Source organism: Kogia breviceps, chromosome 12 (genome assembly GCF_026419965.1).
Source record: "Kogia breviceps isolate mKogBre1 chromosome 12, mKogBre1 haplotype 1, whole genome shotgun sequence".
Taxonomy (NCBI): domain Eukaryota; kingdom Metazoa; phylum Chordata; class Mammalia; order Artiodactyla; family Physeteridae; genus Kogia; species Kogia breviceps.
Window position 1 is genome coordinate 15,544,621 of NC_081321.1, and position 16,641 is coordinate 15,561,261.

The window sequence follows — 16,641 nt, forward strand, 5'->3', positions numbered from 1 at the left end:
TATCCACTAAGCATTCAATTTTATGTGATGATTATCTGGGCTAATTTACCCAAAATTGCGTGCGAGCCAAACTATAATCAACTCATTGTAATACTTCTAAGGCTTGCAATAATCGACTGTCTTATTAAAAATGAGTAATTTAAAATGATGTAGTTGTATTTTTCACTAATTATACCATGAGCATTTCTCATGTAATTTTTTAAAAGGCTCTGAAGGTAAATTTTTTTTAACATCTTTATTGGAGTATAATTGCTTTACAATGGTATGTTAGTTTCTGCTTTACAACAAAGTGAATCAGTTATACATATACATATGTTCCCATATCTCTTCCCTCTTGTGCCTCCCTCCCTCCCACCCTCCATGTCCCACCCCTCTAGGTGGTCACAAGCCACCTAGCTGATCTCCCTGTGCCATGTGGCTGCTTCCCACTAGCTACCCACCCTACATTTGGTAGTGTGTATATGTCCATGCCACTCTCTCACTTCATCATTTTTGGATAGGGTTGTTTGTTTTTTGATATTGAGCTGTGTGAGCTGTTTGTAAATTTTGGAGATTAATCCTTTGTCAGTTGCTTCATTTGCAGCTATTTTCTCCCATTCTCAGGGTTGTCTTTTCGTCTTGTTTACGGCTTCCTTTGCTGTGCAAAAGCTTTTAAGTTTCATTAGATCCTATTTGTTTGTTTTTGTTTTTATTTCCATTTCTCTAGGAAGTGGGTCAAAAAGGATCTTGCTGTGATTTATGTCATAGAGTGTTCTGCCTATGTTTTCCTCTAAGAGTTTCATAGTGTCTGGCCTTACATTTAGGTCTGTAACCCATTTTGAGTTTATTTTTGTGTATAGTCTTAGGGAGTGGGGAGTGTTCTAATTTCATTCTTTTCCATGTAGCTATCCAGTTTTCCCAGCACCACTTATTGAAGAGGCTGTCTTTTCTCCACTGTATATTCTTGCCTCCTTTATCAAAGATAAGGTGACCATATGTGTGTGGGTTTATCTCTGGGCTTTCTGTCCTGTTCCATTGATCTATATTTCTGTTTTTGTGCCAGTAACATACTGTCTTGATGACTGTTGCTTTTTTTATAGTCTGAAGTCATGGAGCCTGATTCCTCCAGTTTTGTTTTTCATTCTCAAGATTGCTTTGGCTATTTGGGGTCTTCTGTGTTTCCATACAAACTGTGAAATTTTTTGTTCTAGTTCTGTAAAAAATGCCATTGGTAGTTTGATAGGGATTGCATTGAATCTGTAGATTGCTTTGGGTAGTAGAGTCATTTTCACAATGTTGATTCTTCCAATCCAAGAACATGGTATATCTCTCCATCTGTTGGTATCATCTTTAACTTCTTTCATCAGTATCTTATAGTTTTCTGCATACAGGTCTTTTATCTCCTTAGGTAGGTTTATTCCTAGGTATTTTATTCTTTTTGTTGCAATGGTAAATGGGAGTGTTTTCTTAATTTCACTCTCAAATTTTTCATCATTAGTGTATAAGAATGCCAGAGATTTCTGTGCATTAATTTTGTATCCTGCTACTTTACCAAATTCATTGATTAGCTCGAGTAGTTTTCTGGTAGCATCCTTAGGATTCACGATGTATAGTATCATGTCATCTGCAAACAGTGACAACTTTACTTTTTCTTTTCCAATTTGGATTCCTTTTATTTCTTCTCTGATTGCTGTAGCTATAACTTCCAAAACTATGTTGAATAATAGTGCTGAGAGTGGGCAACCTTGTCTTGTTCCTGATCTTAGTGGAAATGGTTTCAGTTTTTCACCATTGAGGACGATGTTGGCTATGGGTTTGTCATATATGGCCTTTATTATGTTGAGGAAAGTTCCCTCTATGTCTGCTTTCTGTAGGGTTTTTATCATAAATCGGTGTTGAATTTTGTCAAAATCTTTTTCTGCATCTATTGAGATGATCATATGGTTTTTCTCCTTCAATTTGTTAACATGCTTTATCACATTGATTGATTTGTGTATACTGAAGAATCCTTGCATTCCTGGGATAAACCCCACTTGATCATGGTGTATGATCCTTTTAATGTGCTGTCAGATTTTGTTTGCTAGTATTCTTGTTGAGGATTTTTGCCTCTATGTTCATCAGTGATATTGACCTGTAGTTTTCTTTCTTTGTGACATCTTTGTCTGATTTTGGTATCAGGGTGATGGTGGCCTCACAGAATGAGTTTGGGAGTGTTCCTCCCTCTGCTATCTTTTGGAAGAGTTTGAGAAGGATAGGTGTTAGCTCTCCTCTAAAGGTTTGATAGAATTTGCCTGTGAAGCTATCTGGTCCTGGGCTTTTGTTTGTTGGAAGATTTTAAATCACACTTTCAATTTCAGTGCTTGTGATTGGTCTGTTCATATTTTCTATTTCTTCCTGGTTTAGTCTCGTCAGGTTGTGCATTTCTAAGAATTTGTCCATTTCTTCCAGGTTGTCCATTTTATTGGCGTACAGTTGCTTGTAGTAATCTCTCATAATCTTTTGTATTTCTGCAGTGTCTGTTGTTATATTTCCTTTTTCATTTCTAATTCTATTGATTTGAGTCTTCTTCCTTTTTTTCTTGATGAGTCTGGCTAATAGTTTATCAATTTTGTTTATCCTCTCAAAGAACCAGCTTTTAGTTTTATTGATCTTTGCTGTCATTTCCTTCATATCTGTTTCATTTATTTCTCATCTGATCTTTATTATTTCTTTCCTTCTGCTAAATTTGGGTTGTTGTTCTTCCTCTTTCTCTAAGTGCTTTAGGTGCAAAGTTAGGTTGTTTATTCGAGATGTTTCCTGTTTCTTAAGGTACGATTGTATTTTTATAACCTTCCCTCTTAGAACTGTTTTTGCTGCATCCCATAGGTTTTGGGTCATTGTGTCTCCATTGTCATTTGTTTCTAAGTATTTTTTTATTTCCTCTTTGATTTCTTCAGTGATCACTTCGTTATTAAGTAGTGTATTGTTTAGCCTCCATGTGTTTGTAGTTTTTACAGAACTTTTTCTGTAATTGATATCTACTCTCATGGCGTTGTGGTCGGAAAATATACTTGATATGACTTCAGTTTTCTTAAATTTACCAAGGCTTGATTTGTGACCCAAGATATGATCTATCCTGGAGAATGTTCCATGAGCACTTGAGAAAAATGTGTATTCTGTTGTTTTTGGATGGAATGTCCTATAAATATCAATTAAGTCCATCTTGTTTAATGTATCATTTAAAGCTTGTGTTTCCTTATTTATTTTCATTTTGGATGATCTATTAGTGAAAGTGGGGTGTTAAAGCCCCCTACTTTGGTTGTGTTACTGCCGATTTCCCCTTTTATGGCTGTTAATATTTGCCTTATGTATTGAGGTGCTCCTATGTTGGGTGCATAAATATTTACAATTGTTATATCTTCTTCATGGATCGATCCCTTGATCAGTATGTAGTGTCCTTCTTTGTCTCTTGTAATTGTCTTTATTTTAAAGTCTATTTTTTCTGATATGAGAATTGCTACTCCAGCTTTCTTCTGATTTGCATTTGCATGGAATATCTTTTTCCATCCCCTCACTTTCAGTCTGTATGTGTCCCTAGGTCTGAAGTGGGTCTCTTGTAGGCAGCATATACATGGTCTTGTTTTAGTATCCATTCAGCCAGTCTGTGTCTTTTGGTGGGAGCATTTAATCTATTTACATTTAAGGTAATTATCGATATGAATGTTCCTATTACCATTTACTTAATTGTTTTGAGTTTGTTCTTATAGGTCTTTTCCTTCTCTAGTGTTTCTTGCCTGGAGACGTTCCTTTAGCATTTGTTGTAAAGCTGGTTTGGTGGTGCTGAACTCTCTCAGCTTTTGCTTGTCTGTAAAGGTTTTAATTTCTCCATCAAATATGAATGAGATCCTTGCTGGGTAGAGTAATCTGTGTTTTAGGTTTTTCTCCTTCATCACTTTAAATATGTCCTGCCACTCCCTTCTGGCTTGCAGAGTTTCTGCTGAAAGATCAGCTGTTAACCTTATGGGGATTCCCTTGTGTGTTATTTGTTGTTTTTCCCTTGCTGCTTTTAATATATTTTCTTTGTATTTAATTTTTGACAGTTTGATTATTTTGTGTCTTGGTGTGTTTATCCTTGGGTTTATCCTGTATGGGACTCTCTGTGCTTCCTGGACTTGATTGACTATTTCCTTTCCTATATTAGGGACGTTTTCAACTATAATCTCTTCAAATATTTTCTCAGTCCCTTTCTTTTTCTCTTCTTCTTCTGGGATCCCTATAATTCGAATGTTGGTGCGTTTAATGTTGTCCCAGAGGTCTCTGAGACTGTCCTCAGTTCTCTTCATTCTTTTTTCTTCATTCTGCTCTGCAGTAGTTGTTTCCACTATTTTATCTTCCAGGTCACTTATCCGTTCTTCTGCCTCAGTTATTCTGCTATTGATCCCACCTAGAGTATTTTTAATTTCATTTATTGTGTTGCTCATCTTTGCTTGCTTCCTCTTTATTTCTTCTAAGTCCTTGTTAAATGTTTCTTGCATTTTGTCTATTCTATTTCCAAGATTTTGGATCATCTTTACTATCATTATTCTGAATTCTTTTTCAGGTAGACTGCCTATTTCCTCTTCATTTGTTAGGTCTGGTGTGTTTTTATCTTGCTCCTTCATCTGCCGTGTGTTTTTCTGTCTTTTCGTTTTGCTTATCTTACTGTGCTTGGGGTCTCCTTTTTGCAGGCTGCATGTTCGTAGTTCCCATTGTTTTTGGTCTCTGTCCCCCAGTGGCTAAGGTTGGTTCAGTGGGTTGAGTAGGTTTCCTGGTTGAGGAGACTAGTGCCTGTGTTCTGGTGGATGAGCCTGGATCTTGTCTTTTTGGTGGGCAGGTCCACGTCTGGTGGTGTGTTTTGGGGTGTCTGTAGCCTTATTATGATTTTAGGCAGCCTCTCTGCTAATGAATGGGGCTGTGGTCCTGTCTTGCTAGTTGTTGGGCATAGGGTGTCCAGCACTGTAGCTTGCTGGTCATTGAGTGAAGCTGGGTCTTGGTGTTCAGATGGAGATCTCTGGGAGATTTTTGCTGTTTGATATTACATGGAGCTGGGAGGTCTCTTGTGGACCGGTGTCCTGAATTTGGTTCTCCCACCTCAGAGACACAGCCCTGACTCCTGGCTGGAGCACCAAGAGCCTATAATCCACACAGCTCAGAATAAAAGGGATAAAAAATAGAAAGGAAAGAAAGGAAGGAAGGAAGAAAGGAAGGAAGAAAGGAAGAAAGAAAGAAAGAAAGAAAGAAGTTAAAATAAAGTAGGATAAAATAGTTATTAAAATAAAAAATAATTATTAAGAAGAAAAATTTAAAAAATAATTTTAAAAAAAAAACACGACGGTCAGAACCCCAGGACAAGTGGTGAAAGCAAAACTATGCAGACAAAATCTCATACAGAAGCACACACATACACACCCACAAAAAGAGAAAAAGGGGAAAAAAATAATATATCTTGCTCCCAAAGTCCACCTCCTCAACTTGGGGTGATTCGTTGTCTATTCAGGTATTCCACATATGCAGGGCACTTCAAGTTGATTGTGGAGCTTTAATCCGCTGCTTCTGAGGCTGCTGGGAGAGACCTTCCCCTCTCCTCTTCATTCGCACAGCTCCTGGGGTTCAGCTTTGGACTTGGACCCGCCTCTGCGTGTAGGTCGCCGAGGGTGTCTGTTCTTCACTCAGACAGGACGGGGTTAAAGGAGCCGCTGATTCGGGGGCTCTGGAGCACTCAGGCCAGGGGGAGGGAGGGATACGGATGCCGAGCGAGCCTGCAGCAGCAGATGCAGGCTTGAGGTTGCATCAGCCTGAGGCGCGCTGTGTGTTCTCCCGGGGAAGTTGTCCCTGGATCACGGGACCCTGGCAGTGGCGGGCTGCACAGGCTCCCGGGAGGGGAGGTGTGGAGAGTGACCTGTGCTCGCACACAGGCTTCTTGTTGGCGGCAGCAAGCAGCAGCCTTAGCGTCTCATGCCCGTCTCTGGGGTCCGCGTTGATAGCCGCGGCTCGCGCCCGTCTCTGGATCTCCTTTAAGCAGCGCTCCGAATCCCTTCTCCTCGCGCACCAGGAAGCAAACAGGCAAGAAAAGGTCTCTTGCCTCTTCGGCAGCTCCAGACTTTTTCCCAGACTCCCTCCCGCCCAGCCGTGGCGCACTAGCCCCTTCAGGCTGTGTTCACGCCGCCAACCCCAGTCCTCTCTCGGCTTCCGACCGAAGCCCGAGCCTCAGCTCTCAGCCCCCGCCTGCCCCGGCGTGTGAGCAGACAAGCCTCTCGGGCTGGTGAGTGCCGGTTGGCACCGATCCTCTGCGGGAATCTCTCCGCTTTGCCCTCCGCACCCCGTTGCTGCGCTCTCTTCTGTGGCTCCAAAGCTTCCCCATCCGCCACCCGCAGTCTCCGACCGCGAAGGGGCTTCTAGTGTGTGGGAACCTTTCCTCCTTCACGGCTCCCTCCCACTGGTGCAGGTCCCGTCCCTATTGTCTCTGTTTATTCTTTTTTCTTTTGCCCTACCCAGCTACGTGGGGAGTTTCTTGCCTTTTGGGAGGTCTGAGGTCTTCTGTCAGCGTTCAGTGGGTGTTCTATAGGAGCAGTTCCACGTGTAGATGTAGTTCTGATGTATCTGTGGGGAGGAAGGTGATCTCCACGTTTTTCTCTTCCGCCACCTTCTCTCTCCTCTGTGTATTATTATTATTTTTTTTAAATTTGGGAAATCTTTATATATTCCAAAGTAGTTTAAGTATTTGTCTTGATTTTATTCTATTTTATATTTATAGTTTGATCTTTTAAAAATTTAACTGTTTTTATCTATATAGAAGTTATGTATGTAAGGTTCAGCTCCAATTTTTTCTTTCTTTTTTCATTTGTTGAATAATTCATCAAATACCCATTGATTTTTATATTTTATATTTTATGTTTTGTTACTACCTGTACTTGAATTTATTTCATAACTGTCCACCACATTTCATTTATTTGTATTTTGAGTCTTAAATCGTTATCCTATAATTTGAATTAAATTTTATAATACACTTCAGTAACCACTAGGGCATTTTCCATCTCTTCTGATATTTTGATTCTTAGAAGTTCATTCTCTTAGATGAAATTTAAGTGCTTTTGTTTTTCAATTTTTTTCTTAAAAATACAAACAGCTTTTGATTGAAATTGAGTTAAACGTATAAATTTATTTGGGTAAAAATGAACACAGTAATTTTATTGAATTCACTCTTCTTAACCAGGAGAATTGTATGTTTATCCGTAAAGTTTTACCATTTCCTGTGTATGGTTATCAAACATTTATTGATAGTGTTCGAAAGTATATTACTTTTTGGGCTTCCCTGGTGGAGCAGTGGTTGAGAGTCCGCCTGCCGATGCAGGGGACACGGGTTCGTGACCCAGTCCGGGAAGATCCCACATGCCGCGGAGTGGCTAGGCCCATGAGCCATGGCCACTGAGCCTGCGCATCTGGAGCCTGTGCTCTGCAACGGGAGGAGCCACAACAGTGAGAGGCCCGAGTAGCGCAGAAAAAAAAAAGTATATTACTTTTTTGTTGCTATTGTGATCAGTTTCTTTGTTTTTTGTTATAACTACTGAAGAGTCACTGCTATTGTACAGAAAAATTAATGTATAGAAGTATGTTCTATAGTATGTCTTGTTAGCATGCTAGCTTCTTAGTGGTAAGGAGTTTTTCCATTGGTACACATGACTAGTGAGTATACTGGACAGAGAAATGGAATTTTATTCCTCTCAGTTGGTATCTTGCATTTTCTTAATGCTCTTCAAGTTAAATGTTACTTTCAATAAATAAATATTATGCTTTGAAGCAAAGTAGCTCAGGACTATTACAACTATGGGAATAACTTAATAATGTTTTGTAGTCTCTGTTTTTATGAAATTTACATTTTTTGACTTTGGGGGCATATTTCACATTAAATAATTTTGCTCCTTCAAACTCTCATATTTTTGTGATATTATAGAAACAGAATTTTAAATGATTGAAATATTTTGGCCTTCTGGTTCTTGTCATTCTTGACAGTAGACTAAGCTACACTAGTAGATTTCTGTAGCATATTTTCTTAATAAACAAAAAGCTTAATAGTATGAAAATAAAGCTTAATGTGGTTTAACATTGATCTAGAATGTTCCTGACAACCATAAAGCTGTACATTACCAGATTCATTTTGTCACACAGTGATATTAAAATATCTTCAAAACAACTAGTAGTTGAACTATTAGCTATCAAACGAGAAGTGTATTACTTCAGGTATGTTCATTTACTCATGAGGTCAATATAATACCCTACTATTAAAACATAGATTTCAAAAGCCTCATTATTCTTTAAAAGAAAGAGTAGAAATAGTTGCCATGTAAAATAGGCATCATTTAATTTATTGTCATTATTATATTATCTTACAGCTCATGGGGCATTCAGAGTGGGACCACAAACGAGGGCCAAGAGGATCGCAGGTAAGTTTCTTTTCCTTTCCATTTTTGCATTTTGTTTCTTAACACTTTGAGCCATGAGTTTTCTAAAACTCATGAAATAATAATAATGAGAGAGAGGAAGAGACAAAAGAATCATACCATTTGTTTTTATTTAAGTTAGCTGTAATTAAAGTCAGGTTTCAAATCCCAAAGGCAGATGCCAGTATATTTCTCCGAGGAGCTTTCTGGTATCCCAGACTGGTTGTGTTTATATGAATGTAGATTTTATATTCATCTTGTCTCTGCAGAATACAGTTTGATCAGCAACCTACTCTCTTGATTTTATTCCCTTCCTTTGAAAATTTTTCTATGTATTTTCTTCTTTTCTCTACCTTCCTGGTTTTGGTTAAATATTTTGAAATATAATGAAAGTAAACCCTGAACTAATTACAGAGTTTTGTCTCTAAATGAACTGTGTTCATCTTAGGGAAATAGATGAAAGGATGTATTATTTTGGAAAAGAAACAAATTATAAAACTTTCTATATTACCAGACTGTTCTCATTGTCTTACTTTATGTCTTAGGCAAGGAGAAAAGCTTCCATGACGCATTTATGCTTTTTAATGACCTAATTAGACAATGTGGATTTGTTTTGCTTCCATAATTACTTTGTCTGACAGAATAAAGGCTGACTTTTACACTAAGAAAATTGTCTCTCCTCCTAGGGTATTTTGTAAAATACAAAAAGAAGTGTAAAAATCATTTCTCTCTTAGCAGCCTATGCTTACCTGACTGTAAGCATGCTAAATAAAAAATTAAGTGGGTGGAACATTTTAATCTTTGCTGCTCACATGTTTTACTTGCCACTAAAAAATATGGCTAAGAGAGAGTTTACTGTGCGATACTGTATGTGAAAGATCATTGTGAAATGTGAGCGTCTCCCAAGTGTTTTACCAAGCTGACATGACCTGTGCTGTCATTAAGATTGCACGGACAACAGTTTCATTTCGGTAACTAGGAAAATACAACCAAGTCAGTCAGTTGTTTTTAGTGGAGAGTTTAATAGCTGTGGTTTTATTTTTGTCCATTATCAATTTGATTAGTAGATAATATAAACCAGTCCAATTAAATTAGGATTATCCAAAAGGATTTATGCCTCATTCTCCCTCACTGTCACTTCCTTGTCTCCATTTTCTCTGGCAACCCTCCCTCTGTACACATTTACTATTTTAAATCAGAATTTTCGGCAAGATTGGCAATGAAGTGATGAAATTAATGCATGGTGGATGCTTTGTAATTCTAGACCAATCAGAAGTAAAGATGAGCACCAGTAAGAAACTCTGTGGTTTCTGATTATTGCCACCAAAGACATTTTGACTCAGAACACACCAAGCAACTTGATGAGGACATGTCCTTTCAAAGTAATGTAGTGTTAGTTTTAAAAATTTGTTGAAAAAATATATAATATACTCGCCATATAACCTATTTGGATATAATTTATCTTCAAGTTTGGATTGGTCACTCTGTCATTATAAATTGAAATATAATGTCATAAAGGCACAGCGTTGTTTATGTTAACTTTAAACGTAAAATCCCAGAATGAAAATTTTTAGAATTCCAGCTATTGCACATAGCTAGAAAACTTCAGATTTCCACATACACATGAAAAATATTTTCATAAATAAAGTTTGATGATATTTAGAAGCTTGAGATGATTCTGAAAAGCAAAGGCACTAGAAAGTTCTTGCATGAACTACCGTTATCAGCATCACAGTCTTTCCTGAACCTCTCAACTAGCTAAGTAAGCATTCGAAATGGGATATACCTTTGTCTCACCCTTGACCGTCAACTCAGATAAAAAAAAAAAAAAGTCAATATCAAAAGCAAATACACACACCAAAAAATAAAAACGATAACAATTACAACAGAATACTTTATTCTTTGGAAATTCCAGATAAGTCAATTAAGTACAAAAGTAGTAACCTCTTATGTAATTCTGATTCCCCACTGCAGATTGGAGGGGGGCGGATGGGAGGGGGAAGACAGTATATTTATGTTTTAGATGATTGATCCCTTCTTATCTTGCTACCATCTCCTTGGACAATATGTCTAAAGCCTTTCAGCTATTTGAAAGGAATTTCAGACAGAGTGCATTTGAACACAGATCTCTAAATATTTTACGACTACCACAAGGCCTTACTCAAATCCCATCTCAATTTAGTTTAATTGAAGACAGGTTTTTAAGCACTTACTATGTGGATAGCACTGTGGTAGGTCTCACTGAAGAAAATTTGAGTGACAAGTTTACTGCATTGCAAGAGCTTACAAGGTATGGTTGGAAATAGAGCAATACTTGAGTAGGTAATTTGCATATAAGGCAGAGTGGTAGGTATAAAATTAAGTATATAGACAAAGTGTGATAAGAGTTTAGGTGGGACAGAGTATTTATTTATGCCTAGTAGAACTGGGAAATTTGGTGGTATCTGAGGTGAACCTTCAAGGTTGGGTAGTAAGGTTTCAGAAGTGCAAAGAGGGAAAGGGAAAAACTTGAGGAAAAGTCTGAACTGGTAAAGTGTGGGATTGTTTGGATTTCTGTGAATTTTCTTTATAACTGCTTATAAACACTTACTGCCTAGGGACTTTTGCAGGAACTACTGTGAAAGAATAATCCAGGGAATGTCATTCTTTATTGATCAGGTATGAGGAGGAAGTAAGGAGGGTTAAGAATTTGTAATCCAGTATTTCAATATCATGCTAACGAAACAAAGTCAGAGAAAGATAAATGCTGCATGTTTTCACTTATATGTTGAATTTAAAAAACAAAACAAATGAACATAAATAACAAAACAGAAACAAATTCAAAGATACAGAAAACAAATTAGTGGTCTCCAGAGGGGAGGGTGGAAGAGAGATGGGAGAAACAGGTGAAGGGGACGAAGAGGTCCCACCTACCAGTTATAAAAAAAAATAAGTGATAGGGATGTAATGCATAGCAAAGGGAATATAGTCAATGATATTATAATCACTTTGTATAGTACATAATCTATAAAAATATCAAATCACTATGTTTTACACCTGAAGTTAAGATATTTTAAGTCAAATATACATCAGTTGTTTTGAAAAAAAAAATAGAAGAATGAGTCCCAGTAACACAGGCCATTTCACAGGGAAGATGATGAGTTTAGTGTTAGAAGTGTTAAGAGAGAAGTGAAGCTGACAATTCCAAAAGGTAATTTCAGACAAATACTTGAGGCGCCATTCTGGGCTCTGTAGCCAGATGAAAGCAGAAGATGTCAGTTAGGGAATGCCAATCATTCGTGTGATAATCAAACTACATTAGGCAGTGGATTCCAGAAGAAGGATATTAAAAGAGAAAAACAGAAGAAAGGCTCATTCTTGAGGGAGACTAAGTGTAAGGGCTGGGAGGAGCCTGGGGAGGGAGTTAAAGCATGTACATGGGCTCACTAGAGACCAGAGGAAGAAGTAATGCAGAACCCAAAGTAGTGAGTATACTGTCAAGTTACACTCAGAAGAAGGCTGAGACAACAACCAAAGTTTCAAGAAAACAAAAAAAGTAGGAAATGCTTTTGGATGTAGTGATGAGCGGGGCATTAGTGAACTCTGAAAATGCACTTTTTGGTCAAGAAGAGGTGGAAAAGCAGAATACAGAAATTAAGAAGAGAATTAGTGTGAGATAGTGGAAAGGTCTCCTGGAGGAGTTTTGTTTTAAGAGAAAAGTAGAATTAAGAAAGAGGTGACAAACAACAAGTTCCTACTGTATTGCTTAGGGAACTATATTCAGTATCCTATGATAAACCATAATAGAAAAGAATATAAAAAAGAATGTGTGTGTGTGTGTGTGTGTGTGTGTGTGTGTATATATAAAATGGAATCATTTTGCTGTACAGCAGAAATTAACACAACATTGTAAATCAACTATACTTCAATAAAACAAAAGAGAAAGAGGTGGCAACAGAAGTGAGGAAAATTTATTTTTATGCTAAGGTGGGATGCATGTCTTAATAACTATTAATGAAAAAGAAAGAGAATCAGTAGAGAGAAGAAAACACTGAAAATTCTCAATAATGACCTATTTAAGGACTGAGAAAATAGTGTAGTCCAGGGAAGGGAATGCAGTTTCTCCCAGTGTGGTCCTTTGGGCTGGTCCCTTTGACACCTGTTTATGTGATTTTCTCACACTCCACCAGTTCCCACCCTAGACTCCACCATTCACCCTAGTTCAGAAAAACTGACCATGTTCTCAAATGAACTACTGGATAGATCCACCAAAAAGCATAAATGAAAAACTTTTGGAAAGAAAGTAGGCACATCTATACCAGAAAAGGAGAGAAGAAAGAGAGACAGCACAAAAATGAAAGAAGTACTTTGAGCCTAATGACTTCAGTTTTCTTGCTAGAGAAAGGGTACATAAACTTGGGGATATTATAGTGGAAAACCTTGAATGGTAGAAAATATACGGAGTACATTTTTTTAGATTTCCAAAAACAGGACTGACTTGATGTGTGAACATACCTGGTAGAAGGCAGTGGGCTATGACAGATGTGAGTGGGTAGCCTGCAAGACAAATTTTAATGTATTTTCCTTTAATGCAAAACCCAGCAATATATGTCAGGAACTGTTTTTTAGCCTTCGAGGAGTCAAAAATTGAACTAAATGACTTTGGCCTTCAGGAAGGAAGTATATAGTTTTACCTAAAGGCAGCCTTAACTCAGAGGATAAAAATGATCAGCTCGTATTGAGGGCATTTGTCATTACCAGGATAGAGTTAAACTTCTCCTGGCTTTCCTCCTACATGCTTGCTAAATAAAAGATTTTCTCAAATTTGATGTCATCTTCCAAAATTATATGTGCATTATCACAGATGATAAGGTGTACCTTTCATATCAAATACTTACATAGAAAAATACATATCTTACTTCAAGTAAATTCCAACACTTAATTGCATGTAATTCTTCAAACTCAGTAAGAATTTAATTAAAATTGATTTATTTACTCTTTACTCAATAATTCTGTGACATAATTTGTCAGCTCACAGCTTTCAGGCTGATATTTTCTTCTTTGTTTTCTTTTTTTTTAAAGTATGTGGTCTCAAATAGTAGATCATCCAAATTAGGGAAGATGCTAAATGATAAACTTCCAGCAGCAGGCAGAACTCTTTTCTCTGGCAGCATTTCCAGTAATACCAAACAAAGTCAAGGGATAAAATTCTTAGAAGGCAATTATGTTTTTTGCTTTTTCTTTCCTCTAAAATCTTGAAGAAAAGTTTTTCAGTGGGAAGTTAAGAAACAATAGAAAATTGCTCTCCTTTGAAAGCTTAAAAGTGGTAGAAGGGCATTGAAGGAGCCAATAAGTTACTTATCACTTAGCTAAAGGTCTGTGGGAAAAGATTAATTTGTGAATTTGTGAACCTCCTAACACTTAAATATGCTAGGAACCAGCAGGCCCATATTTATCCATAGTTAGAGACTAGCCAGTTCTTTAGTATTTAGCATATTATTGATATACTAAACTATTTATCACTAGAGACTAGCAGGTTCTGTAGTCATTTAGTGTGTGTGTGTGTGTGTGTGTATATTAACATATATATTAATGTATATATACTATCAGCCAAGTTTTATCAATTACACTTAAGACCACTTATTGAAGAAACAGCTTACGTGTGATCTATCTAGTCTTCAAATAATTTAGGTATTTTTTTAGACAATGAAATTCTGGTTTGTATGTTTCTAAGTCATTAGAGTATTGTATTACAATACAAGAAATTAACTGAATATTCTGGTGGGAAAAAAGGTAATAGATGGCACTAAGCTATTGGTATGCTTAAAATGAAATGAAAATATGACACGTTAAAATTTATGGGATGTAGCAAAAGCAGTTCTAAGAGGGAAGTATATAGAGGTAAATGCCTACCTCAAGAAACAGGAAAAGTCTCAAATAATCTAACTTTACATCTCAAAGAACTAGGAAAAGAAGAAAAATCGAAGACCCAAGTTAGTACAAGGAAAAGAGGATAAAGAATAGACAGAAATAAATGAAATAGCAATAGAAAAGATCAATGAAACTAAGATCTGGTTCTTTGAAAAGATAAAATTGCCAAACCTTTAGCTAGGCTCACCAAGAAAAAAAAGAGAGAGGACTCAGATTGATAAAAATCAGAAATGAAAGAGGAGATGTTACAGCCAATACCACAGAAAGACAAAGGATCATAAGAGACTACTATCAATAATTATATGCCAACAAACTGGGCGACTTAGAAGAAATGGATAAATTCCTAGAAACATACAATCTACCAAGACTGAATCATGAAGAAACAGAAAATCTGAACAGATCAATAATAAGGGGATTGAATATGTAATTAAAAACCTTCCAACAAAGAAAAGACCAGGACCAGAAGGTTTCACTGGTGAATTCTACTAAATATTAGTACTAATTACCACCAATCCTTCTCAGACTCTTCCAAAAAATGTAAAAGGTGGGAACACTTCTGAACTCATTTTATAAGGCCACCATTACCTTGATACCAAAACCAGACAAGGACATTACAAGAAAAGGAAGTTAAAAGTAAATATCCCTGATGAACATAGGTGCAACAATCCTCAACAGAATATTAGCAAACTGAATTCAACAATACATTAAAATGATCATACACCATGATCGAGTGGGATTTATTCCAGAAAAGCAAGGATGGTTCAAATCTGCAAATCAGTCAGTGTGACAAACCACATTAACAAAATAAAAGGTAGGAATCTTATGGTCATCTCAATAAATGCAGAAAAGAACTTGACAAAATTCAACATCCATTTATGATGAAAACTCTAAACAATATGGGTATAGAGGGAACGTGTCTTAATATACTAAAAGCCGTATATGACAAGCTTACAGTGGACATTGTACTGTGTCAGCTTTTCCTCTAAGAACAGGAACATGACAAGGAAACCCACTCTATCCACTTTTATTCAACATATTACTGAAAGTTCTAGCCAGAACAATTAGGGGGAAAAAAAAAAGAAAGAAACAAAAGGCATACAAATTAGAAAGTAAGAAGTAAAACTATCACTATTTGCAGATGACATGATATCAGTTATAGAAAATCCTAAAGACCCCATCAAAAAACTGTTAGAACTAATAAATCCATTAAATTTTCAGCATATAAAATCAGTACACAAAAATCTGTTGTGTTTCTTTACACTAATAATGAAGTGTCAGAAAAAGAAATAAAGAAAACAATCCCATTTACAATTGCATCAAAAAGAATAAAATACCTAAGAATACATTTAGCCAAGGAGGTGAAAGAAATGAATATTAAAAATAACAAGACATTAATGAAAGAAATTGAAGAAAACACAAAGAAATAGAATGATATTCTGTGCCCATGGATTGGAAGAATTAATATTTTTAAAAGGTCCATAATACCCAAAAGCAATCTACAGATTCAATGCAATCCCTATCAAAATTCCAATGGTATTTTTCAGAGGGTAGAACAAACATTCCTAAAATTTGTATGGAACTATGAAAGACTCCAAATAGCCAAGCAATCTTGAGAAAGAAGAATAAAGCTTGAGACATCACACTCCCTGATTTCAAACTATATTACAAAGATAAAGTAATCAAAACACTATGGTATTATCATAAAAACAGACATATAGATCAATGGAACAGAGCAGAGAGCCCAGAAATAAACTCACACATATATTTATGACAAAGGAGCCAGGAATATACAAAGAGGACAGGACAGTCTCCTCAATAAATGGTGTTGGGAAGAATTGGCCCACAGCATGCAAACACATAAAACTGGACCACTATCTTACACAATATGCAAACATTAACACAAAGTGGATTAAAGACTTGAATGTAAGACCTGAAACCATAAAACTCTAGAGGAAAAGATAAGTGGTAACCTTCTCGACATAGGTTGTGGTAATGATTTTTTGAAATCTGTCATCAAATCTCACCATTTGTGACAACTTAGATGGACCTTGAAGGCATTACACTAAGTGAAATAAGGCAGGCATAGAAAGACAAATACCATATGATCTCTCTTATGTGTGGAATCTAAAAAAGAGAAATAAAAAGCGTATAGATACAGAGAACAGACTGATGGCTGCAAGGGGTGGGAAGTGTGAGAAATGGGTGAACTGTTTTAATTTTTTTTAGTTTAAATAAATTGAATACAATTTTTAAATCTATTTTTTTTTAATTTATTAATTTTATTTTAGGCTATTTG

At 36.5% G+C, this 16,641-nt stretch overlaps 1 protein-coding gene across 2 annotated transcripts in view; it reads left to right on the plus strand.

Annotated features, from left to right (window-relative positions):
* The window catches only part of PDE3A (phosphodiesterase 3A), a 311,357-nt gene that overhangs the window by 178,183 nt on the left and 116,533 nt on the right, over positions 1 to 16,641 (plus strand). For both annotated transcript variants that reach the window (XM_067008836.1, XM_059080068.2), the window contains one exon: positions 8,388 to 8,438. In XM_067008836.1, coding sequence (XP_066864937.1) covers positions 8,388 to 8,438 — 51 coding nt within the window. The remainder of the gene's footprint in view (positions 1 to 8,387; positions 8,439 to 16,641) is intronic.